At 41.3% G+C, this 27,697-nt stretch overlaps 1 protein-coding gene across 1 annotated transcript; it reads left to right on the forward strand.

Moving 5' to 3' along the window:
- The first annotated feature begins 1,366 nt into the window (after positions 1-1,366).
- LOC113171427 (semaphorin-6B-like) lies at positions 1,367-27,607 on the forward strand. The gene is made up of 17 exons (XM_026373764.1): positions 1,367-1,473; positions 13,291-13,408; positions 14,258-14,369; positions 15,211-15,271; positions 15,365-15,427; positions 17,180-17,278; positions 17,357-17,447; positions 17,685-17,804; positions 18,367-18,455; positions 18,550-18,767; positions 18,863-18,994; positions 19,697-19,846; positions 19,940-20,116; positions 21,730-21,870; positions 22,537-22,614; positions 23,327-23,388; positions 24,715-27,607. Exons 2-17 carry the CDS (start codon positions 13,303-13,305, stop codon positions 25,698-25,700), a joined length of 2,685 nt encoding a protein of 894 aa, XP_026229549.1. The 5' UTR covers positions 1,367-1,473; positions 13,291-13,302; the 3' UTR covers positions 25,701-27,607.
- The last annotated feature ends 90 nt before the right edge of the window (positions 27,608-27,697 follow it).

Genomic DNA, 27,697 nt, shown 5'->3' on the forward strand with positions numbered 1-27,697 from the left:
GATAAAAACGATCCAGACTGTTATTAGGGAAAGGTTCAAAAGTCATCAGTGATGCCAACATCTTTGCATGGCAGGGAGGCTTGTATTGGGATTTTAGAGACTTATGTTGCCATCTAGGGAACATTATTTCTTGGGAAACCAGTGAATATTCCTATTTCCTATTGAAAATGATGTAACATCATGAAAACAGACAACAGCTGAAGTCATCAAGAATGAGCAAATATTTCATTTGCAAAATTGTATAGTCAGTCTCCAAACAATTAAAAAGTGTAATTAACATTTTTGAAGTGTGTTGCAGGCATCAAACAGAGAAGACAAAAGAAGATCTTTGCTGTGTACTTTTGTCAGATTAATAAAGGTTTGTGCGGATTTACAAATAATAGATTAGAGCTTGTAATTTTATTTTTGCATCACTAATTGTCCTGAAAAGAAAAAATACCAATTACTACATTGAGTGTGTGAAGCAAAGAGTATTTTTTATACAGTTTAGTACAGTCCAGAATGATTAGGACGGTCATGTCGTAAATGGTGGATTGTGTATTTCTGTTTTATGTAGTTCCATATTTTAATATGTTAGTGAAACAATGTTTTTGTCAAAAGCTGTTTCCATTCAGCATTTCAGCAGTTTCTTGTATTACATTTTCTAATTCTCTGAGCTGTACTATTCTATAAATAAATGTATGATTACTCAGTTTAACATCATGCTTTACACCCTTTAACCAACAACTTCTCTGAACATCCTCAGACATGTTTTTCAATTATGGCCTAACATTAAGTGTGTGTGTGTGTGTGTGTGTGTGTGAGAGAGAGAGAGAGAGAGAGAGAGAGAGAGAGAGAGAGAGAGAAAGAGAGAGGTCCTCCATTCACCATTGATCCACTGCAGGACTGACTCGAGGGGTGTGAATTATGGGCCCCTGGTGTCACTGTGCCTGCTCTGCGTTGGGCATTTCACCTCGCCACTGTAAATTTAAAAAGGGGATTACATTTTGCTGACTACTGATTTCAGTGCTGTAGCTTGACCAAGTGCAGACAACTGGCCGGTCTCCCTGACGGAAGACTTAACGCAACCCGCAGTTGCAGGATTGGAGAATTTGCAAAGGGGCTGAACAAGGCTACCGCGAAAGAAAACGCACTGTGGATGACAGAAAAGCTCATTAGGTTGCGGTTTACACATTTACACCACGGGCTCATTCTCTCCCAGGAACAAAAAAAAAAAAAAAAAACGTTTAGTAGTTGACTGGGCGTTTTAGACGCGCTCGCTAAACGGTGATGCTACGGCGACGCGCAGGAACCGTAGAGGGAAGGGACAGGTGAGGTGCGGCTGGTGCTCTGCTGTTATTTCAGAGAAGCTTTTGGATACCGAGAACCGTGGGATCCATCACCCATTTCTCCACAGAGAGAAGAAGAGCGACCGGAGAGGGCGAGTTGGCGACTGGCACCTGCCTCAGCCTCCCTACCTGGCCATCTGGTGCGGTGAGTGTGCCAAATGGTGGGATTGAGAGCTAGATATGTTTGAGGGAGACGAGGGGGGGGGGGTGAGTGGGAAGAACAGGTATATAGGCTACAGTATGTGCGCAAATTTATTACTGCCACCAAACGAGATGCTGCATTGTTACTCCTCCGGGTGAGCCAATAGATGTCTTGGGCATCGTCTGGACCTCTGTGGACACGAACTGCTCTTTGTGTCTGCTTTAAGTTGAATGTTTTATTTGCAAAGGCGACGTGCATACATTTGTGGCATATCATTGCGTATCATTGTTCTTTCACATGTTGCACAGGGTCTACCGGTGCTCATTCTTTCGAAATAATCCTAAAGGAGAATAATTCGCAACACTTACACATTATAACACTGCATTGCAAGGAGCAGCACAATGTCTGACTGAAATTCGGATTTAGATCACGACCCGGATCATAGGTTGTGATTTAAAAGAGGCTTATTGTCATCAAACGTTATGTTTAATTGTGCCCCTGTGTAAATTAAATGCGTTTTATTAAATGCTATTAAAGGTTTCCAACAAGAGCAAAGGTCAGATCTGATGATTTGATAGCCATAAAGTCAATTGATTATGTCATTACTCACTCACAGTGGAGTGAAAGGAGTGGCACGATACATGCACCCAGCAAGTTCTTATTGATACATAAAGAAAAGTTAAAAAAGAAAGACAAATATAGGTGTTAGTAATATAGACATAGAAACCCATTTATCTTCCCATAGCACAGAGGACAGCTGAAAACTCAAACAGCATCATCTTTAGCCCAGAACATGTCCTGGAGCCTAGTCTTAACTTGTCACTGAATTGTCCCATACCCACACTGCACATTCAAAACCTCTATGGCCCAAGTGAAATGCTCAGTCACAGCAGCCTCAGCTTCTATTGAAGTGATTTAATAGTTATATGTAATTTTGTTTTTAAAAAGCATCCTTTACAATAGAAAGTATGGCATTCTACAGAATAATTATAATGTGCTACCAGCTGCTGCTGTTTGTGTTTGGGTTAGTGTGAGTTGAAAGGCAAAAAGAAAAAAAAAAAGTAAATGGAGGGGTGGGGAGGACAGAAACACAGACAGACAGATTGGGGAATACAAAGGATATAGAGTGGCAGATAGCAATCTGGCATAGAGGCTACAGGGGGATAGGCAGGGGACGCAAACAGCAGAAAAAGAAATGATAGAGCAGAAATCTCAGAGTGAATGAGCACTGAGGGAGAGGGGCTGCAGACAGCAGTCTGAGCGAGTGTGAATGGTTTCCCTGTTATCCTCGCTGTCCACACAGACAGCCACACAGCAGCCGTGTGAGCAGGTGCTAACCCCACCACACAGCAACCGCAGCGAACAACAGGTGCAGCCACTGTTTACTTCAGCCTCCCTTTGGAAGGCGGTCTAACACTTGTTCATCCCCAAACGTACAGCTATCCCAAAGGCTTGTAACCCCAAAGCAGCCACAGCCTACACTGAAGGCAACTAAATGCATACTTTAGTCTACATTTAGAAAACTAGCAGTGAAAGGCCAGGCTTGAGTAATTCAATTATAAAATTAATTATGGCGCAAACAAAGTTGGAACCACTTGAAGCAATAAGCCAGAGCAGGCCGCAGGTAAAAGCAATCTAAGAGAGCCTCAGGGCGAGACAACTGCCCACAGGGAACTTTAATGAGCTCTATTGATCACAGAGGACCCTATTCAATCACATATGCTAAGCCACAAACAGGGCATCTCAAGCACGGAAAAAAAAAATTTGATTGGATTGCTGCATAATACATCCTACCCACAAAGAAGGTAACAGCAGATTAGTGCGTTGGGGTTGGTTAAGGAGCATGTTTCTAGAAATGTGTAGAATGGCAGTGTGAGGTGTGTTAAATAGTATGAAATGAAACAGACAGAAGATGTCGGAAGGAGAGAGATGTTACCTAACAGCTTCTCTGTTCCTAGTGCCAAGAGAATACGTCAAGCAATCTGCAACAAATTGTCTCTCTTTACCTCTGGTACCAAGAGGGGAACGCTGACTGACTTGTACACAACAGGATTTTAATATGTCTGTGCTAGGCTGTCACAGAATCTGTAGTTTCATATTTTGTTTTCTACTTTGTATTAGACAAATGGGACTGACTCTCACCTTCGTTTTGGTTTTGGTTTGTTTTTACTGCTGGTCTGTTCGTTTCTCTCCTCTTTAATGCGTAGCTACTGTACATTTTCTCATTTTCATGCAGTCTGAACAAGCCTTCCTAACACTGCTCTGCTTACTTATAACAGAATATCAGTGCATGCTCTTACCGTGTCTATGGACTATTGGTACAGTAACTTCCTGAACATGCTTTATCAACTCCAGTCTACCCAGTAACCAAGCTTGCTTAGTCCAAAAAGTAGCTAAATCACCAATCTGGTCATGCAATAAAGTAAAGATATGAGTAGTGTCAAGAGATTTGAAGGAATGCTTATTATCCAGAAAGGATCTTTTGATGTTCCAGTTTCACACAGAGCACAGTGTTTATCCGGGGGTAGGGCTTGATGGAGGTCTTGCTAACAAAATCTACACTTGGAAATGGTGTTGAAATATCCAGACCTGAGGGCAGTAAGATCAGAAGGACATGGCTGAGCAGGCATCTGCTGGCTGACCTATTCCAGTGGGGTCCTCAGTGCAGGGACCTCAGGGAGCCATTGCGCAGGATTAAAAGGGTCTATGGGTCAGGGGTCACGCAGGCGTATTATTTTTTACTTGTCAGAAACTCGCTCTTATCTTCAGAAAGCTATTTAAAATAAACCTCATCATGCAAAACAGTCTTTCAGGAGGTTGAAGTGGACCTTTTGGACAAGTCCTTCCAGATGTTGAAAAGGAAAGGCGCTAGATGATTGCTACCACACAAGCTGAGAAGCTTTATAGCCGACTCTGCTGTAAATTGTCCATGGTGCCATAAACTGTATACTTCAAGATAAATGATGTTCAGGCGGCCAAGGTGGCTGCCTCAAGTGGATTTGGTTGCTGTATCAGCCACATATACCGTGTAATAATCCCTTGCAGTTGTTTTCAATGTAAAAATCTCTCATATACTTTACAGTGCCCATGCATCTTCATTTTTATGACTCGCTGTCCTCAGTGATTCCTCCCCTGAGGTACAGACTCTTCTTATGTATCTGTGCACATTGTGTAGTCTCTGCACATGCCATAACATGCTAACAAATATGGTCATTTTGCAGTTTATTGTTCTGCATACTATAATAATCCCTTACCCAGGAACCAGCTAGATAAATGCATATGCATGATCTGCAAAGGCCTGCAAGGTTTGTGTGGGCGTGTTGTTTGTATGTTTGGGTTGGAGTATGTATTGGGATTATAAGAAGTCTGAGTTCGTCTCTCAGATGAACCCTTCTCTTTGCATGCAGCTGGCGCTCCCGTGTAACTGCCTAGCAATTTGGTTGTGTTTGATATCACAGCTGTTTTAACTTAGAAAGATAGAGGTGCTCTAGTCTTGTACCTTCTGTGATCTCATTTACATAACAAAATTGCAAAGTGAGAAAATGACCATGCATTTTGTGCTTTTACTGAGCCACTCACACAAATAAACAAAACAAGAAAATAACCAAGTAACCTTTTCTCAAATGCCACTGCCGAGGCACTTGACTTTTTATTTCTTTGCACAAAATGAATGGAGGTATATATATATATTTCTCAGGAGCTTGGTCTAACTTCACTTATTTTTCTGCTTTTGTTGTCCAACAAATTCAGTGAGCACCTTAGCCAAAGGCAGGCTTTAGTTATGGCAGCTTAGTCAGAGGGATTTGGAAGACTTTTTTATTGGGAGATAAAGGCACACCCGACTCCTTTGTCTCCAAGCTACTCAAGATGGTTTTGTAGCCTGATAAGCTTTGTTCTGGCTAATCTTTCTCTCCCCTTCATGCTGTCCACTCCCATACCCATCCCCTCCTCATAACAAACACAACTTTTTTTCTTTTAATTATGGCTTTTCATCTGGGGCCCAGTCACAACTGAGAGGAGAGTAGCAAAGCATAGCAGAAACACAATTATACCTGCGAGGTGGAAACAAGGCTCTCTGGGGAAGTGTCATCACTGCATATGGGTGTGTATTCTGTACAGTAGGTGTGCGTGAGTGTGTGTGCATGCGTGTTCATGTACATGATGTGCAAGTGTTCAGATGTCAATCAACCGGCAGATTCTTTGGCATTTTGATATCTGCTGTGTGCAGACCACCTATTGTGAGCTGTGATCCTCTTAACAGGCTTCTGCCAAAGGAGCTATATTTACCCTTACTGGTGATCACAGCACACAAAGAACATGACGAGAATATGAGCTACTGTACCTTTCATCCCATGCCTGCTTCTATAGCAGCATAAGAGAAGACACTAACTGGGTATGAGATATATGGTAATGGCTGCCACGTCGAGGCATAGTGATGTACAGTCGAAGTGGAAAAATGAAAGGCAGGGTTGTGGCCAGCGACATTGAAGAAACAAACCAAAAAACTAGCTATTTATGGCTGGTATGACCGGCTATTTTGATGAAGCAATTCTCATGTAGTGTATATTAGGAAATCACAAAGGTTAGCTTGAGACAGTGTTAGGAGGAAAAGATGTTCTGTAGAGACAAATGCCATGAACAGCACACACTGAGCTATTAACTGTTTGTGAAGCTTTAAAACACGTCAAATTCTTATAAAAAAAACCTTTGAGATTGTTGTGTAATTAGACTATATCTTGATTGCTGTTGTACACACTGGAGTGTGTGTGTGTGTGTGTGTGTGTTGAACTGTGTGCCCATAGTGTGTGTCTGAGTGAGTGCACTGCATACTCATGTGCTCGCCTCTAGCTCAGAGCTGTGCAGTGAATGTATATGTGCTTACTGCAGTCAAACTCTGGTTAGTAACGTTTGCCCTTGCAGCAGCTTTGTGGTGCACCATAAATGTGTATGTGTGTGTGTGTGTGTGTGTGTGTGTGTGTGTGTGTGTGTGTGTGTTGTTTTCATGGGCTTTTCTGTGCATTTCTATTTTAGTGCAGAACTAGAAATACATTTATTACCTATTCTATAGCAAACCCCTAATTATTTGCAAGCGTTTGATTGCTTTCTAACTACATTCCTGAGCTGGGTGTTGATCCCACATGTCCGACATCTATAAGCTGATAACTGTATCCATGGGCTGTTGTGCATCTGTCAGGAGCAGCAATTTGATTTTAGGCAGAACGCCTGATTGGGAAAGAAGTCTGAGGGGAGACGGAGCTCTCTTTTGCTAGACTCCAGCGCTGTCCATCCTATTTTAATTACCTATAGCACTCACCCAGGGGGATATCTCTCTGTTCTTCCCTGTGTTCCTTCCTCTCTTCTCTTTTCCTACATCTTCCTACTGTTTCATTACTAATTCTCTCTCACTATCTCTTTCTTCCTTCTGTCTTTTTTTTTCCTTTTCACACACAACCTAACAGCCTGCGTTAAAGCCCTACGTAGAGGTAACCTTTGCATTAGCATATAAATGACCCTGTAGATTGAATAGTATTTTAGGATACTTAACAGCAAAAGACAGATTCCCTTAACTCTGATTAGACTTGCTCTGAGGAGACAGGCAGCCACTTGAGGGAATATCACCACCACCTTGATAAGATAAAGACTTGCCACAGTGATTCCACTGCTGACGAGAACATGATTGTGCGTGTCTGTGTGCACTTTTGCTCTTTGTATTTGTAGATAAGTGTCAGATATAAGAACAGGTATGTGTATTTGAATAATGTGTGCTCACCTTTTTTACTTCAGTATTTCCACCTGTTATGGGAGATTTATGATACCACCAAAAATTATTCCCACAGCAACTGTTCTGAACTTGCATCAAACTCCAGCCAGCAGGTCATTCATTAAGTTAACTCTACAGCAATGTGTGACCTTAAGCAACATTTAATAAATAGTTATACTGTCTGCAGGCCAGTTAGCTTAGCTTAACATAAAGACTGCCAACACACTGCAAGGTGTTTAAAAATCTTGCACTAATAGTACATCTTGTTTGTTTAATTCACACAAACCAAATTGAATTGTCAGTTCACTGGTTTACATGATGCTGTACAGTAAAATACACTATTTGTTGGCTGGTGGCATTGGCCAGACAGTTATCTGAGGCTCCAAAAAGTTACTGTTCCCAGCCAAGAAACAGTCAGCCACAAAAAAGTAGGCTGATATGTCTAGTTTTTTTTTTACACTTTGATTTTCACCCTTAATTTCTTATCTTCAGATCGAGTGAGGCTAGCTGTTTCCCCTTGCTTCTAACCTCCCATTGTTTGTGTTAAAGCTACAGTTTGTTAAACATATATATTAATGAAAGAAAAAGAGACACATCGTATGTGTCAATTATAATCCTATTTCCAGGTATTTTGTGTGAAATGCATATTGATACACAAGGCTAGAGCTGAATTACGCTCTGTTTTTACTCAAGGGTTAAGTCACTACCTGAGTGTGAGGTAAATTTGAAGTAGCTGTTGTGGGTATCATCTGACTTTTTAATAGAAAAGCTATGTACAATTTATTTTGTAGATACAATGTTAAAAACTTTAACTGATGTTGACTAGAATCAGGACTCCACTATAGTAAGAAAAATGACTCTGAAATCTCTCATCATTATTTCGTTCACGCCCTTCCATTTTCAGCGAGAATCAGTTTTAAGTCTATTAATGAAGCTATAGAGTTTGTAGGGTGGTGTACTGATGTGTGAAGGTGACCCACTTCTCCCAGTTTAGCCCGTGTCTCTGTCTCTACCCTCAGGCCATCTTACTTTATTCCGGGCTTCAGCCTGCATACAGTTCTCAAGGAGCACATGTGTTTCAAAAGAGAAGAGGTTATAACGATTTAAATTTCAGCCATGTCTTCATGTTGATGAATATCTTTATTCTTCTCAAACTGACATCAACTTTTCCTGGTCTGTCCATTTTTAAAACCACCTACTGTAACACCTGTCATAATAATCCAACAGAGGAAGATGCAAGAAAAGTTATGTTCACATGTATTTATTTTTCTTTAAAATGAATTTTGTGCATCAGAGCTTGGAGCAGCTGGAAGGTTGTTTCTTGGTGGCGTTTTTTACATAAATAATAATAACCCAGCTAGCTCACAGATATAACACATACATTTAACATCATTGAAGGGGAAATCCCATTAAAATGTCTTGCTGCAAATATCCTTATATGTAAATGTGAGAACTATATTGCTTTTTTTTAGTAAATATTTTTCAATGCTGACCTATTGATTTCAAATGAGCTGTGCTGTTTTGCCAGTGTGTGGATAATGTGGAGACAAAATGCTTGCACCTCCCCCATCTCCCTCCTTGCGAGATAGGGGACCACCACCTCCTTACATCTCTACCCATAGATGTGTCTGTGCACACATTATGAATATATATGAACTTGGGTTAATGCTGAAGTGTTGGTAAGAGTGTGTGTGTGTATGTGTGTGCATGTATTGTCACACGTACGTGTAAGAGGGTGAACCCGCCCTATTCGCTTTTACATCTACTGCAATAGAACATCTCTGCCTGGCTTTGCTATTGGTTGCTACGGTAACAAAGGCACAGAGTGGAGTGGCTGCAGCAGCTAAACACAGAGCGAGAGACGGGGGGAAAGACAGAAAGACAGAAAGAAACACTTCGCCTGTGGAGTCACAAACATAGATTCAGTGCATCAGAAATCACGGTTCAGATGCAGTGACAAGTGAGATGTCAACACCACCAGCAGTTTTTGGTTTTACACGCCCAATTTCTGCCACCCGCTTGCATGTATATGCATATCAAATAATGCTTGTGGGGTAGTTGGGTGCAGCATGGGTCATGACTTAAGCAGCTCAGTGGTGTTGGGTTGTGATGGCTCTATGTCTGTGCCTCCAGACAGACTGTTTAGACCTTTTTATTTATGTCTGTCTGTTTCCTCATGGTCAGTAAGTGCGGCACAGTGTGGATGGGAATGGTGCTCCTTATTCTGTCTCACTTTAGCACGTTGAAAATGTACTGATCTTTATGAGCAGCTTGAATAGTTGAGATGCCTTGTGCAAATATGAACATGTCCAATAGAAACTGAAGTACACTGAAGCATTCTAGGATGAGATCATGGGTATAATCATGAATCAATAATCATACAATAAATACCTTCCACATTGCCTATATACGTATTTCCAGCATGCTTCTCACCCCTTGTCATTCCCGTCAAATCAGCTGTGGCAGGTGAAGAAGAGAACACTAGAGAAAAAGATTTAATGAAATGGAGCTTAGTCCCAGCCAGTGAGTACAAAACATATGGACAAACTGATAAGAGGTGAGAGCAGGTAATTATGCTTCTTCAGATGCCCTACTGATTGGTTAATGATGTGAGTGCTAGTAGGTGATTAGCTAATGGGTTACCTGATGTGGCTAGATTACGCCGTGTGCTTGTTGCCATCATTACATGCATCCCATGATAACCGTGTCAGTGTCACACCATTTAACCGTATCACACCGACATGATCTGACACAAATAGCATAACATACTTTCTTCCTTCCACTCACTTGTCTCTCTTTCTTTGATTTTCCGGTACTCATTCTGTCACCAACGGACTGTTTTTTTTTACGGCTTGATGAGCTGGAAGTCTGTGTCTTTTTTCCTTTTTTTTCGTTCAAAACTTCACTGCCTTTAATCTTTTATCTCTCTTTTCTGTCTTTTGGCGTGACAGGGAGAACTCAGAATGCTTGATAACCAAATGTCGAAGCTCTACATCAAACCTCTTTTTATAGCCAAAAGCATTAAAATACTAATGCTTTGTTGTGGCACTGGCTAGAAGCAAAGCTCTAATATGTTAGCCTCGGCCCAGATTAGATGGTTTATTTTATGATCAATAACCTCACTCAGTATGCACCCTAATGAGGAGGCCTCATCGATAATTGGACACAGGGCTTTAGTATGTTGTATGTGCAATCTGCCACTGTGTTTGTGGGTGTGAGGAAGGAAAGAACAGTGTGAGGAAGGAGAGAGGGCTGCTCCCAGTTTTTCACTATTTTTAAAAGCTTTCAGCAGAAAGGCTAGATGTATTAGTCAGACATACTGTATGTGATATAGTGTTGTCTGCAGAATTCGCTGACTACTCAAAATGACTTCAGTAAAATGTCTTAATGTTGCCTTAAGTAGCGTACAGCGAAGTATAATTTAACCGTGGATTTAATGAAATATGTTTTGAGCAACAAATTAAACCTTGCTTTCTATCCTAACATTTTTTTAAGATTAAACATTAAACCTATGCTAAATTAATTATTAGCAGTTCCTGTTTGCAGGCAGGTTCTGGAGTGACAAGGTGTTTTCTTTTGTCCAGTGTGTTATTTATAAGATTAACATGCATTTGCCTTGTGACTTGGCATTAATGTATTCTCAGTATGTGTTAATCATTGTAAAAGTATCTGCATTACAGGTCATCTGGTTTTTCAGCTCAATGGTAGAACGATTTACCCACCTCTGCACGCTCCGCAGCCTCACTCCCAATTTTTTAAAAACCTGCTAAAAACAAAATGCTTCCACTTTCTCTGTACTGATTTCCTAAAGATCTTTAACTTAAAGTTCTTCTGTATATAAAATTTGCGAATATACTTTTTTTTTTCTATTTTATGCAAATGCCGTCACTCTAATATGAGTCCGTAACCATATGACACCTAATCTCACCGGAACACCCACTTCGTTTAATGACATCTATTCATTCTTTCAGTCCACACCTGGGAACAGAGTTTCATTTTAGGTTTAAGCATCAAATTTACCTCTTGTGAAATAGCCATAATGAAATGAGGTTCACCCTAAACCTGACTCAATCAGTTCTAGTTCTAGTCTAGGAAATCCCAATGGAGAGTCAGCTGAAACAAACCTCCCACCCAACCTCGGGGCTCCTCCAATTGCGTCTGACGAGAAAAGCCTTAAAGGAATCAAATCTGCAATCGCTAGTCTAGAATTTCATTTGAAGTGGCCCCCAGTGTATAGTCTGCAGCCCATATTGCCTCACTGATGTCTTCAAACAGCTTGTCACTCAAGCGCATGCACAGTCTGAAGCGTTGGCAACACAGGTGGCTGTGCTTTTGTATCCGAGTGGCTTTTACCTGGGTGCGCCTGTGTCCCTCAGATTCAGTTGTTATCACCTTAGCAACTAAAATATCTACCTCTCTACCTCATGTTCTGCTCTGAAAACAGTCATAGGATTTTTTTTTTGTGCAGTAACAGACAAGCTGAGAGATCGAAAGAAATAGAAAATGAAGGGAGGAGAGGGGTGATGGAGGTAAAGATACAGAAGATGAAAGAAAATAAGCAAGGGGTGAGGGAAATGTGGAACATGGTGTACAGCTTGATTTGATGGGAACTGCATTCAATATTGTTCACGTCTTTTCTTCGGGCTCTAACTTTTTATTTATGTCTCGTCAAACTCCACATTTCCAACATTTTAGCAGTGCTACCAGCAACCCAACGCAAACGCAGTGTACTCCACCTTTTCGGCTCTTCTCATTTGTCTTGCCTTTCTTCGTCTTATGTCTCCTCTTCTCTTTCGAAGTCCTCTCACATCAAAGACAGGTCACCCTGTAACTCAAGCTGTGTAACTGAGCCACAGTCATTATGGGTAAATGCACAGAAAGGCTTAATTTAAACATGGGTTGGTGCTGCGGTTGCCACACTTGCCCTTTCACATGGGTTTTTCTCTGGATGCTAATGTCAGTTGAGTCACTTTGGTCCAACCTGAAATATCTAAACAGTTATTGGATGGATATTTGTAGACACGTTGATTTTTCTCAGGTGATGAAGGTGATTCCCTAACTATCTGACTAAATACCTTCAAAACTAATGTCAGCTGGAATTGCCCCCCATCTCTGAGGGATTAGTAAGTATAGCTAATAGACGGTTGGAAGGACCTTTCACAACTCATTCATGTAGCTTCCTCAGTCTGAGGAAAGTGGTATATATATTTCCCTCTTGTGTTTTGGTGTCCCATCTTTAGGGTGGACAAGTCCCACTGTCTGACATGTATGTCAGCTTTTTGGACACTCTAGACATGTAAGAAATAAAAAAGGTTTTTCTGTTGGTACTGAGTCGTAAACTGTTACATTGTCCTTCTGCTCGATCGACCTCGTGAAATTCCTACTTAGGATATCCTATAGCTTCCTCTGCATGACTGAGAATCCTCACCAAGGTTTTGTTAATGTGTTTGTATGTGAACATATATGAGCCTTTTGTGACTGCTCAGCTTTTTATAGATCAAAATCAGCTTTCTTTGTTCATGATTTAGGACATTCTTGACTTTTGACCTCTGGGAAGATGTTGTCCAGTGCTTCCGTCCATCTCCCCTTTTTTCTACTCTTATTCTCCCATTTCTAAAGACCAGCTCCTTCCTTTATTGTGGTTAATTACCTCCATATGTCCATATAGAAACACAATTAGAGAAAGGAACACCACCACCCAAAGTGGCTTTGTAATCCCATGAATGTTTTACTACTCAGTAAGTTATATGTCTGGGAGAATCCTTCAATTCAAACTCTTTGACAATGGAGTGACATTTCTGACAATAGATTCCAATTACACCACTAAAGCAGACAAAAGAAACATTTTAGCTCCCTGCTGGAGCCAGGTTGGTGACAGCAGTCGCCCCGCTGCACTTCTGACCCTGTCGTCAGACACATACACAATACACAAATGCTGTTGTGGACTTGTTGGTCTTTTTTTTTTTTCGTGTTCTGAGAAATTGATGAAATGCCGACACACACACACAGACGGACTGGTACAACGCAACAATAATTTTTTATTCTCTCTTTGTTAACAGTGTCCTGTTGCCATGACGACCATGGCGCCTCCCCTCACATTTCTTCTCCTGCTGCTCCAACTGGCGGATGGCTCATTCCCAGAGGAACCCAGTCCACTCAGCTACGTCCCCGTAGAGGGTATGTGTCCTTCCCACTGTGTGTGTGCGTATGTGCTGCTTTGATGAATGGCTCTGTGGTGAATGTGGAAATCAGGGGTCAAGGGGTCAGAGCGTTGGTGTGAAGCAGCTTTCAAGTTACCTGGCCATACAGATAAATTTAACCCTAACCCTTTGCTTGGAGTGTCTAGTAGATGAATAAATATGAGACATTTTTAAAGACAAAAGTAAAGATGGAAATTATTGTTATACATCTGAGAGGTAGATGAAGAAGTGGGGCATAATTGTCTTGGAGTGATGGGGTGATACAGATGACTAGTGAGGAGGCTGAGGAAGAGAGACGAGGTGGAGACAGGTGGAGATGGATCATTCTGTCCCTACCGTGCAGTCAAGGACAATGTGTCTCTTAATGACGAGGGCTCCCTGTGGAGACTATTGTACCCTTCTTCAAAACTTCCTCTCTCCATATACCTGTACTTTCTAATGTATCTGAAATGTAGGGAGAGCAGGATAAAAATGCCTTTTTCACAACAAAATAATAACAGTAGTGATTACCCAGTTTTTCTCATTATGGAGCTGCATGCATCAACAGCAGCAAAAACACACTAAGAGGATAGAAGTGTTTCAGTCTGTTGTAACCGCTGCACCAATCTTCTGTGCCCATTATCTTTGTTTTCCTGAACAAAAGCACCAAGAATGAGTGAAGACATTATTAAAGTGAGGGTTCGAAAAGCTGTTGTATAGTCTGCCTGAGTTCTTTGGGTAAATATAAGCGGGGAATGTGGTCTTTCTGTTTAAAGTGCAATTAAGCAAGCTACTTAATTTGGGGCTTTTTTTTAGTAAACTCTTTGTGTCTGTGTGTGTTTATCAGTGGTGAGGAGGTATCCAGTATTCTTGGGCAGACCTCATCGCTCGGCTCAGAGACAGGAGCTGCACATCCAGACCGTCCTCCAAGTCAACCGCACGCTCTACATAGGAGCCAGGTAACCCACAGCAACCGGCCTCTGTGTGTTACTGACGTGTTCGCATTAATATCTTTTTGCTTTCATTTGATGCCACAGCTTCCATCTGCTGTCACTCTGTAGCAGACATTTTCAGTTAGCTTGTGTGAGAATGTATTCAGTCTTGTTTGTTACCTGTAAATGTCAAATGAAAGCTGTTTGTTCTCATTACTCTATATAAAAGATGGGAAAAAGGAATTGCCTTCTGTCAGTGGTACACACAGAGCGGTTTGTAGTCCTCAAGATGAAAACTGAAGTGTTCACTAACATAGTTTATCAAATCTTTTGCATGATTTTTTCATAAATCTAAAGTAAATACAAGGCACTTAACATTTAATACTGCCCCCATATTATGAGTGAGACATGCAAACGTTGGCTACTGTGCCTCACACCTAGAGAAACACAAATAAAATACCAAATGAATATATATAGGAACATAAATAAATAAATGATATAATACAACTTAAGCATTTTATAATCTACTGTTTGATTTGTCTGTTTAACCAGCACAGATACATGCATTTACATTTTTAAAGACATCAACAACAGTTCTTTAACTCAACCTAAATGAAGCACATCACTGTTTTGTTCAGATCACTCCTACACATGCAGTAGGTGATTTTTGACCAATTTGTATTATAGTAAGCTGGACTCTCTCAGGCTTCATTTAATAATGGAAAAAAATTACCCAACTGATAATGTGGTTAATAGATTAGCCATAGTATATATTGGTATATATTTTGAATATCAGTCATCTTATCGGATTAATATAAGTATTAATTAGTAATATTCTATTGGAACCAATTTGTTATGTGTTTTGTAGAGATGACTTGTACAGAGTGGAGCTGGATAACATGGCAGGTGACGAGATGTTCTACAGCAAGGTAGGAGTCTTGCCCACACACAACACCAAACATGCATGAATAACTGCAAATATTCACGAGCACAATCTAGCTGTGGTTAACTTCTTTTGGCAGAAGCGCACGTGGGAATCCAATAAGAACGACATTCGAGTGTGCCGGATGAAGGGCAAACATGAGGTATACCGTTTGTACACAACTCTCTGACTCTAAATCCACTTTTTCTTGCATCGACACCATCTACACTATCACACGCTTGGACAGACACAGCAGCTGTTAGAGGAACCTTATTTCCATAGGGTGCACCTGCATTTGCTATTTGCACAAATGTGATCTTGTTGATACAAAATCTGCAAAATGTAGTCAGCGAAAAATCACACAGCTTCCATGAAGCTTTAGAGGCAATTTCTTGCCACCAGCATTGTGGCACTTTCCTTCATATACCTAGTTTGTAATGTGGATAATGTAAGAAAGTGCGATAATTATATTTCGCTATGATGTGCAGACAATGTTGTGAAATATGAAGGGATTATGATTAAATCTACAAAAGACAAAGATTTAAATGGAATGCGGCCTGGCTGACAGGGTGTAACCTAAAATATAAACTTAATTGTATAAAAGTAGCAGTGCCACTGGCCACGGGCAAAATCCAATCTGTGCAGAAATCACTGAAAAAGGAAAAGAAGCAATGGGAAACATTATAGTGCAAAGTGAGCAGAGAAAGTGACACAGCCTCGGGGAGGAAACAGTAATTGAAATCAGTTGAGGAAAGGAGGTATAGGTAGGGATCTGATGTGTGTAGGAGGAGGAGGAAAACCGAAACACGTAGCCACCAAGCACTAAGAAAGAGGCAGAAAGACAACCAAAGGAAAAGATGTGCCGCTTCAAAGGACACGCTTGAAAGAAGATGTAGGAGCATAAAAAGGAAAGGCTGTGATTAAAAAAGGATCAGAGGCAGGAGGAAAATTCCAGGATGAAAATGATGACATGAGAGAGAAAGAGAGAGAGAGAGAGAGAGGAAGACGTTAGTACGAAGGTAACTAACTGAGGACCGGTCACTAACTAACTGTAACTCAGATACGGACACATTAGAAGACTGAGTAACACACAATGTGAATTATTACAGTTCTGCTGTTATTATTACATCTGAAGGTACAAAAGTATACTAATTAACACGTTATGAGCAACAATCACAATTAACATCTATTGTGTTAATTACAGTTTAAGAGGTGGTAACAGATTGAAGTTGACACCTTTGGACAGAGCTAGACCAACTGTTACTAGTGTGTGCTAAGCTAATTGGCAAAAGCTATTTACCACACAGATGTGAAAGTGGTATTCTCAGCCACATCTGCAAGAAACTAATTAATTGTTTTATTATTTAACCTAAAATTTAAATATTGGCTGGTTTAGCCTTTGAAGTTCAAACACACGATTACTAATAGCTGATAATAATTCAATGCCAAGTAAGAGGACGACTTCTTTACATTTGTTAACCAATAAAATTATCTGCAAATAGAATATCACAAAGGAGCCCTGAATTTAGCTCCTGATGAACAAATCTGGAGCTGCAGTTAAAAAAAAGATTCTGTAAATTAAAGAGAAAACAGTGTCATGTGTCATCAAGTTTCATATTCACTGGCCACAGCCTCCAGTTTCAGTTTAATCAGCAGCCTTCACTGTGAAGACAGCAATAAAGTCCACATCCTATTGTTCCTCCAGATGGACTGTGGTTGAAGTGTTATTCCCTCTAAGGATTGTTGTACGCTGCATTCTTCATGCTTCACGCTGGCAGACGTCTGGCTCTGGACCGGTAGATTTGAGCTTAGCTACGGTTCCAAACCGTCTTCCTCACATTGCGCTGTACCTTCTGATTTCCTCCCCTTCTTTAATGCTCTCCTTTTGTGTTTTCTTTGTGTTTTTTTTCTACAGGGAGAGTGTCGTAATTTCATCAAAGTTCTGCTCAGCCAGCATGGTGGTCTGTTTGTATGTGGAACAAACGCGTTCAACCCACTTTGTGCCAACTACACTGTTAGTATCCATCTATCTGTCAGCTGGCCATTCTCTGTGCATCTGCCAACTTATTTATCTATATTTTTCCTGTTGCAGAGAGACACTCTAGAATTGGTGGCAGAGCCTATCAGTGGGATGGCACGGTGCCCATATGATCCACGACATGCCAACGTGGCATTGTTTGCAGGTAACATCTTGAGTTTCCATACTAAGGCTTTCAAGCAGATATCTAACTCACTTTCCAGACACTGAAACGTGTGTGCCCTTGGGTTCACCTTTACAAATGATTTATAGTCAGACCTCTCACTGCATTGCTTGTTTGGTTTTAATCTTCCTGACCTTGTGCTATCTCTCCATCTGCATCTCCCCCCTTTTCTTCTTAATCTTCCTCTCTCCACTCCCTGTGTATCTCTCTTGCTCTCAGATGGTAGTCTCTTTACCGGTACCGTGACAGACTTCCTGGCCATCGATGCAGTGATCTACCGAAGCCTTGGCGACAGCCCTGCCCTCCGCACAGTCAAACATGATTCCAAATGGTTTCGAGGTACTTTTAGAAACAAATGCATTAAAATGACCCTGCAGAGCCAGATACCTTCAATAGACAATAAGTGCATTCAGTAGTTTACTAAAGGAAAATTGAACCACTGTGGCTCACGGGTGATTAAGATGACTTTAGGGGAATGGAATAATAAATAATAAGTTACAATCACTAAAACCAGACTGACTATAGATGATTATTCATAGATCTTTTTAGAACTGTCAGTCAGATCATACAGATAAAAGGTTTCTACAAAACTTTGACTGAACAGTTAAACCTGTCTTCCAGGATAAAACAAGTTGGGGCAGGTCAAATCTGGAACAGCACTGGATGAATAAATGATAAATAATATGTATCCTCTTGTCCATGGTGATAAATTAAACAGGACATGAATATTTAATGAGTAAGGCTGCTGGACAGCAGTGGTCCATGTTGATGTTGCTGTTATTGCAGCGCCTTGTCAGGAACTGTGGATTGTTAAGTTTGGCCCCAGGCGCTGTGTTGTATATGTTCTGTAGTGTTAGAGTATGTATTAGTTCAAAAGTGTCTTTCTCATATTATTTTCCAGAGCCCTATTTTGTAAGTGCCATGGAGTGGGGGCCTCATATTTATTTCTTCTTCAGAGAGATGGCCATGGAGTTTCATCATCTAGAGAAGGTGCTCTCTCTCTCTCTCTCTCTCTTTCTTATCCTCCCTGTGTCTTCATGCTTCTTCTTTACTGCTCAATTTTACCTCTTTTATCTTATTCTAGGTGATGGTGTCTCGCGTGGCTCGTGTCTGTAAGGCAGACCTGGGTGGCTCTCAGCGCGTCCTTGAGAAACAGTGGACAACATTTCTAAAAGCACGGCTCAACTGCTCCGTCCCTGGAGATTCACATTTTTACTTCAACCTCTTACATGCCACAAGCAACATCATCCATATGCAGGGACGAGATGTCATCCTCGGTCTCTTCTCCACACCACCTAACAGGTACAGAAACTGACACACAACATGCATACTGATATAAGCACAAAGACCACGTTTTTATAAATCATTACTGTCTTCTTTTGTCTCATCTCTGGTAGCATCCCTGGCTCTGCCGTGTGTGTGTTTGACATGCAGCAACTCGCTCATGTCTTTGAGGGTCGCTTTAAAGAGCAAAAATCCCCCGAGTCTATTTGGACTCCTGTACCTGACGAAGCGGTGCCTAAACCCAGGTATGGTTATGCAAAGTGTATGTGAGCTGAACTGTCTCATATTTAATGTAGCCTACTTACCTCTCAGCTGGAAGCTGCAGCTGTCAGCCACTGTGCAACTTCACTACTATTCAGCAAATATTCTAATACAGCTGCCACCAGCCAAAAAAGAACTATCTATCTGTCTGTCTATCTATCTATCTATCTATCTTTATATCTATCTTTATATCTATCTATCTATCTATCTATCTATCTATCTATCTATCTATCTATCTATCTATCTATCTATCTGTCTATCTATCTATCTATCTTTATATCTATCTATCTATCTGTCTATCTATATATCTATCTTTATATCTATCTATCTATCTATCTATCTATCTATCTATCTATCTATCTATCTATCTATCTATCTATCTATCTTTATATCTATCTATCTATCTATCTATCTATCTATCTATCTATCTATCTATCTATCTATCTATCTATCTATCTATCTTATCTATCTATCTATCTATCTATCTATCTATCTATCTATCTATCTATCTATCTATCTATCTATCTATCTATCTATCTATCTATCTATCTATCTATCTATCTATCTATCTATCTATCTATCTTTATATCTATCTATCTATCTATCTATCTTTATATCTATCTATCTATCTATCTATCTATCTTTATATCTGTCTGTCTACATCAGTTTCCTTTTTTTGTTTGCAGACCGGGAGGCTGCGCAGTGCAAGGATCCAGATTTAGCTCCTCTAACACGCTGCCAGATGAGGTTCTGAACTTTGTGAAAACTCACCCACTGATGGACGAGACTGTTCCACTGCTGGGCCACAGGCCGTGGGTGGTCAAGACTATGGGACGGTACACAAACTCAAACAGCACCAAGTCTGAACCTTTTATCACATGGTTAGAAAATGTACTTTATTGACCTATTCTGTTCATCTCCGCATCTAGGTACCAGCTGACAACTATGGTGGTGGACACAGAAGCTGGGCCACATAAAAATCGTACAGTCTTGTTCTTGGGTTCGACCAGAGGAACTATCCTCAAGTTCTTAATGGTTCCCAGTGGAGATTCTGTCTCCCACAGCAGTGTGTTTCTGGAGGAGGTAGAGGGATTTAACCCAGAAAAGTGAGTATGAATCACAAGAGTAGTCCTCATTCTCCAATATCTTCCTAGTTTGTTCCTAAGAAAGGTCCTAGGAACAGTAAACATCAGATTTAATTTTACACAATTATTAAACATCAAATTTTATTTTATTTCTTGAAATGACAGATTTGCTCGTACCTTTGTTATGTTGATGAATCCTATTGTTCTCAATAGTTAAAGTGCAACATCAAACAAGTCTTATACGTAGTAGTGGTAGATATAATATAAGATAGACACCCACAACTAATGGACATAAAAGAAGTCTAAACTCAAATATGAGAAAACAAAGCTTCTCCTCTGCATGACCCACTTGCCCAGAGTTATCTGGGCTGAGCGAGTGTGCTGTCCAGTGGCTGGAGTGGGTCAGGATGCTGTGATGGGGGCTGAGGGAGAAGTGAAACCTCATTAAATCATTTAGAATTATACAACTGTAGAACTGCTGAAAAGGCAACAACCTGTTTTGGTTTGTTTTTTTGTTTTTAAGTATTGTCTTGAGTGTTTGTAGATACAGTGGCAAGAAAAACATTATCTGATCTTTCATGTCTTCATTTAGAAGAACCAGAAAAAACTTATAGTGCAAGGGGAAAAATATGTGAACCCTTGCAATTAATTACTGGTTTAAGCCAGATGTAGCGCTCTGTGTTCTTTCCAAATAGTTCAATATAGTTTCAACAGTCCACAAAACATCTTGCCAATACTGCTGTGGAGTGTCAGTGTGCTCTTTGGCAAACTCCAGACGTTCAGCAATGTTCTTTTTAATAAGTAGCAGCTTCCTTCTTGTTGTCCTGACATAGACACACTGCTTGTTCAATGTTTTACCTACTGTGTGAACACAGATGTTAGCCAGTTCAAATGATGCCTTTAAATCTTCGGCTGTCTCTTGGGGTGTTTCCTTTATCTATACTGAGGTTGTGTACTCTTAGGGTCATTTTTACTGGCCGCCCACTTCTTGGTGTAGCCACAGTCCCAAAGTGTCACACTGTGAGGTTTTTATGGTTGTTCTCAAGAAAGACATGAAAGATCTGTTTTGTGTTATTATTTTAGCACATTATATTTGACAATACTTCTCATGAAGATCAATCAATTTTTATACAAATCAATGCAAAAACACAAAATTTAAAAGGTTGACATCTTTTTCCCACGTACTCCTAAATATTTAATAATAAATAATATATATATATAGATCTAATATATATATATATATATATTTTTTTTATACAGTTCAAATGCATAATTTAATTAACTATTCCAATTTTAAAATTACCAAAAAGAGAAATCCTCTGACTAATCAAGTAAGCCTTTCAGCTCAGTGACCTCTAACCTTTTGTGGAACCAGAAAATGGTTTGCGACTTACTAATTTATCTTGTGCTGCTCTGTTTCCAGCAGACAAATAGTTTGTATTTTTACACTGTGTTTATCCTACCATGCAACTTTGACTCTGACCCTTGGTAGAACTTGAGTCAGCCAATGTTGTGACTGGTGAATGAAGGTTAGGGCCCAACAGATGAGTCCTTTGACCCGTCATAGATTTATTTCTCAGAGCAGCTTGACCTCTGCCTCCTGCCTTCAAACCTTTGTGTCTCACTGTTACCAGGTGTGGTGAGGACTCCCCTCAGGCTCGTCAGCTCTTGTCTCTGACATTGGACCGGACCAGCCACACTTTGCTGCTGGCCTTCCCGTCCTGTCTGGTTCGAGTGCCCACATCTCGCTGCCACCTGCACTCACGCTGCATGAAGTGAGTGACACACAGTTATCTGTATATCTATTCACTCAATGTTCCTTTGGCTGATAATTAAGTGTCTTTAAATGTGGTAGTGGCCATTAGCCAAGGTAGTGCTGGCCAGCTTTTGTTTTGCCTCTGCTTTTTCACTCTCTGTTATCGTAGTCATCCCAGTAAAATTTATAATGCAATCAGCAGGGGATGGATGGCATATGTGTTTGTCAAACCTCGGCTAGCTTGTTAGATTTAATATTTATTTTGGTGAAATTTCTTTCCCTGGGAAATAGCCTAGTATTTAACTTGATGCATGAGGCTTCAAGAATGTGGTTTGTCATGAATACCAAGAAGGTACTTGTTTAATACTACACATATGGGAAAGATGTTTTGAAGTACAGTTGTGCAGTGCAAACCTCATTCCCACAGCAACCGTATATTACACTTAGATACAGGAAACTGTGAACGAGTAGCAGCTCTACACAATGTGTCTGACTCTCTATAAAAAAATAATACCAGATGTTACATTTCAAAACATGTCATAAATTATTGTAAGTCTACAAAGACACATTTCCCTGTTTAGGGTTTATGTAGTCCTAGTGAACCTAAGAACCTTGCTAAACAGTTTACCAGGTAAATTCTCTCTGACTGGTGTGTGTGTGTGTGTGTGTGTGTGTCTGTGTGAAGGAGCTGTCTAGCCTCCAGGGATCCTTACTGTGGCTGGACCAGAGGCAGCGTCTGCTCCTTCTTGAGACCAGGAACACGGTAAGGACAGATAATAAAAAGGAAATTGATAAGTAAATAAATAAATATACAAATGAGTAAACATGGACACACAGGCTTATTGTTGTTACTTTAAAGTAGCATTTTAGCAAATATTTCTTCCTCTGGGCTTTTCAGCACGTTCTTACTGAGCAATTCAAGCTTCACCTTTTCATGGGCATTGTGGAGAGTTAAGGTGGTTTTCAACCAAACAGTTGAACAGCTCAAATGATTTTTTTTTTTTTTTTTACTCCAGGCATCTTTTTTTTTACCTCATTAACTTTCTGCATTGTGCCTTTGGAGCGAAGTGTTCACCGATGTGAAGTGTGATTTGTTACGTTTTGGCAAGGTGTGGGTCACATCAGCAGATGCTTCTTGTGAATAGTGTAAACTGAGTCAAAGTAGCTCTTACCCACTCTCTAATGTTATTTTATTGATTGGACTTCATGTTTGGAAACTCCTGGCTCCAATTAGTTTTTGTTGATTTTGTTGCCCTAAGGGTTCACAGACTTATTCCAACCTGCACTGTGACTGTTTGAATGATGTCATGTGTATATATATTTAACTACATCAAGTCATGTAATTAAAACATGTTGTTTTAATCATCCAGATGTTATATGTAAATATATGCATAGACAATTGCTTCTGATGCTCTATACCATATATATATATGTAAGTCTGTCATGTGTGCCCTATGATCTCTCTGTGGCTGCAGGCTGCCTTTTCAGCAAGATGTGGAATTTGGAAACACGACCTCCCATCTAGGAGACTGTGATGGTAGGTTGCAGCTCCATGACATGGATGCTCCTTGCTGTGAACAGTGTATTCAGGGTGGGCTCCACCTAGTGGTTCTGTTCCTCATTACACCTGTAGACTTGTCACTGAACACTTTGTTCTAAAACTAAAAACAAAACTATGATACTACCAAGTAGGAGAACATCTGTGACTGTTCTCTAATATAGTAAGGCGTAATGTCATTCTTTGGATCCTGATACTAACAATGTAGACTGATTTGGCGTTTTTGTCAGTAATAAATATAAATAAATGGAAGTAGAAGTGGTGTTTTGGTTTCAGTCTTACTTCCACCAGGTCAAAACACTCCCACGGTGAGACAGTTTAATTATGGAGGATGTGAAATAGGTGTAAGACTGCAGGATAGGAAATGTGACATCCTCTAGTGTGTTAGCCTTTGTTTTCTTTGTGCTCAACATCAAAGATGTAAATGACCAAGGGTAACTGGTGAGCAAGATGGAAACGGCTTAACAGAAACTACTGTCAGTTCTGCTGAGAAGCAGATGTCACAGAGGACCTCTTTGATCCTTAATCTAAAATATACAAATTGGAGACAGTGGGGACAGTGGAAACCAAAATAAGTTGTTTCCTTTCCAGCAGACTCTTACTGAACTGTTCCATTTATTTTAGCCCAGTTTTAAAGTCATAAAATCCATTTGGCTACGTCTAAATTTCCAGAAAGACATTAGAAAAAAGAGCAGACAGCACATTCCGAGACCTCATCTCATTTGTTTTTAGCTGATATATGGGTTTCTAGTTTTTACCCCTAGTCACCCTAAGTACTAGAAGTCAGTGATGCCATGGTACAGACCTGACAGACTCTATTGCAAGTACTCAAAGTGCAGGAGACGCAGAGCCAGAGACTGGCATGTGCTGCTGTGTCTGCAGATGGAAGCGATTAGAGCTGGGTGGAAACACTGAGGTAATGGTATGCTGCGAGGACAAACTCTCTGACCAGGCGGTAGAATGGAAAGTGTGAGGAGAGAAGAGTCAGCTGCTGTGATCTGAGCTGTGCTGATGACAAGTGCAGGCCTCTCTGAACCTGGAGCCTGTGGAGTCTCAAGGCGAGACTGGAGAGCAGCTCCCTTTTTAAAGATTACATAAAATAATCGCACAATGCTGAACACGATCATCACCGGTAATGAGTGTTATTGTAGTTATTGATTTATTATTATACATTATGTCTTGTGAATGGAAAAGTATTATATTTAATGATAATGAATTGCTCCCTGTGGACAGCCATTGAGAGACAATGTTCTTTGTGCTGTTCTACTAAATGTCATCTTAATAACCGTGTCTCTTAATCTTCAGGGATTCTGCAGCAGAGCTTGCTAATTGAACCAGAGAGCCTGGTCTCCCTCAACCTGCTTGTGGCATCTGCAGTGTCGGCATTCACCATTGGGGCGGCGCTCTCCGGCCTCGCCGTGTGCTGGATCATGGCCCACAAGCCTGCCAACCATCGTCACGGCAACACCTCCCAGTCCTCCATCCAGCGGCGGGACAGAGGTTTGCTGGGTAACAACGGCGGGATGGGAGGCTCGGTGCTGAGCGTGACACGGCAGGGAGGTGGAGAGCGACCCTGCTCTCAGGGCGGGGAGACCCTGTTCGTCATGCCTAACGGCTGGGTGAAGTCAGGAGAGCTCGACCCAGGTTTCCTCCCCACCCCGGAGCACACACCCCAGCAGAAGCGAAGGGGCCTGCGCTTGTCTGACTCCAACTCTGGAGGGTGGGACACCAGCCAAACCTACCTGGGAGGAGGCTCTGTGGGTCTGGGATCGCCCTGCCGCATACCCCCGTCCGTCTACCTGACCACCAGACTGTTCCAGCAGGGCGGAGGGGGGAGGCACAGTGGTGAGGGCAGAGGGAACGACACGCCACGCCAGCACTACGTCTGCCTGAGCAAGCAAGAAAAAGTAGGAAAGGGGACACCCAAAGCCCCGCTCAGGAAGTCTGCAGGAGAATACGTATACCCCATGACCCCGCAGGACTCGCCTGAGCGTCGGAGGGTGGTCTCAGCACCTAGCGCCCCAATGGAGTATGGCGAGCCACTGCCTTTGCGCTGGCCACCCCAGGAAGGATACATCCTCAGCAGCCACGGCATGGTCCCCGTGCCCCTTCCACCACCCTCAATGCCCACTCCCAGTAGCCAGGCGTATGTGTCGCAGCAACACACCCCCGGGCTGAGCAGGGCTCTGCTGAGAGGGGCCCTGGAGCGGGGGGAGCTGGGCGAGCTGGTGGATCTCAGCCAGCTGATGAGTAAGAAGAATTGCAGTGATAGGACTCAGGCTGGCCAGTGACAGTGGAGGAAATGATGGAGTCTTTCCACGTCCAGAGCTCCCTGTTTTATTTACACACATCTGTCTGTCCTCTTCATTCTTTGCGTCTTTCTCTCCCCTTCCCTTCTATCGTCCCTACATCTTTATTTCATTGCCATCCAGCCCCTCTGATCTCCTGTGCCAGTCTCTCAGGCAACCCCTCATTCCACTCCATGATGAGTCAGCCTCTCATCACGACTGGCTGCTGGGTCTGCCACTCATACCATGGCTCACACTAATTGGTCAGATGGACTGAGGTTGTTGCTGTGTCTGCATTGCAGAGTCTCTCTCTCTCTCTCCTGGTACTCAGTGGCAGCAGGAGGAGAGAGGAGAGAGGATGGAGAGGAGTGAGAGAAAGCAGAACGAGGGGCAGAGAGGATGTAGACAGAGACAAAGATGGACATAGCACTTAGTGGCTGTCTTCTCTGTGCAGATTAACTGAGGCTGCAGAGCCAGTCACATACTGTTGCAGGAGTTGGGGGATTTTTCCCTCTTGTATAACATTAACAAGACTGCCACCCATCTGTTGTCTAATCTATTACCTGTTGGTCTGACTGCCAACGAGGTGCTTCAAGCGTAATTGCAAATTTTGAAGTTCATAAATGGATACTTTATTGAAAATCTGAAGCTCTAGGTGACTCGTCAGAGATAAACTAAAGTCATTCCAACTATAAACACAAATCTAATGGAAATGAGGCAACATAAATTCCTTCTCTCTTTGTTTCTCCTCGTTTCACAAACGAAGTGGAAGCAAATATGTATTTGTTCAGGTGGGTATTTAGTATTCCACGTACGTGAGAGAGGAGACGGTGCCAAATGCCTCTAACCTATCTCACAGGGATATGGGACCATAACTCACATCTTTGGAGAGCAGAGTGCAGGACTGAAAATGTCAACCGCATGCTCTGTAATGACGACATCACAGCCGACAACGGCACTGTTCGTTTGCCTTCTTTCGCTCTATGTACTCTTTAATGAGGAGGGAAAGTTGCACCATAAGACTGGACTGGCAGAAAAATCAGTGCACGACACAAAGATACAAGAAATGTAAACACACTGCAATACCTTCACTGTCACCCTACGGCTTTTCCACATATATACAGGCATTTCCTAATGCAGCATTATGGAACATATTAAAATTTTAACCTTAAGCCCACAGTGGGTAAACGTCCCAGAGATGTGATACAGAACAAAGTGACAGTTACTCTGGCAATGATTGAAACCTCTGGCTTAACTCAGAGCCAATAGGGGTAATGGAAATGTTCCCAGCAGGCAGATGGGACTATATATTCAGCCCCATCAAAGTGTCTAGTTTCATGAAATTGGTCAGCATTTAGTTCAACACAACCTGGTTTGAGTGTCTTAGCGAGGAGAATTCATTAAAGAGGCAACAGAAAGAAGGAGGAAATGGAAATCTTCAAGGTGGAAATGAGGTGCAAACAACAACAACAACTGTGGAAAATAATTAGGTTATGATTGGTTATAGATGAGCAGGTTTGACTCTCAATCCTAAACAGTAGTCAACAGTTGAATGCAGATGGTTGTGCTGCATGTGTAACGAGCAGCAATACATGTTTTATTTGTACATAGTAACCTTTGATTTAGATGAAATGATAATGTAAGGACAACAGTAATTCCAGAAAAAATTATATCAGGTGTTAGCTTGCAAACAAAAATGAATATTTATCTTTTCATGATAAATACTTACATATGAAAATCTTCTTTTATTCATATCACCCTGCTCCTAGAATGAAATCACAGCAACACTAATGTAAGTATCAGCAATGTCCTTTTTACATTTGTGTGCCAAACCCAACTGATGAATGATTTACTGATGCCTGATTACAGAAGCAAAAAAAAAAAAACTAAGGAAGGAACAAAAAAAAAAAGGAACTTGTTTCAAAGTGCCATGAAGAAGACCGTGCTGTCCACAGTGCACTTAGCTCATGCACTGTGGCGTCTGACTTATTGCAGTATAC

The sequence above is a fragment of the Anabas testudineus genome, chromosome 17 (assembly GCF_900324465.2).
Source record: "Anabas testudineus chromosome 17, fAnaTes1.2, whole genome shotgun sequence".
NCBI classification, from domain to species: Eukaryota; Metazoa; Chordata; class Actinopteri; order Anabantiformes; family Anabantidae; genus Anabas; species Anabas testudineus.

What these genes read in the sequence shown, in the direction of transcription:
- LOC113171427 (XM_026373764.1), top strand. Translation starts at nt 13,303, where the DNA reads ATGACGACCATGGCGCCTCCCCTCACATTTCTTCTCCTGCTGCTCCAA. An exon ending in ACGCTCTACATAGGAGCCAG is followed by an intron (nt 14,370 to 15,210) that starts GTAACCCACAGC and finishes TGTGTTTTGTAG; the next exon opens with AGATGACTTGTACAGAGTGG. An exon ending in CACTTTGTGCCAACTACACT is followed by an intron (nt 17,279 to 17,356) that starts GTTAGTATCCAT and finishes TTCCTGTTGCAG; the next exon opens with AGAGACACTCTAGAATTGGT.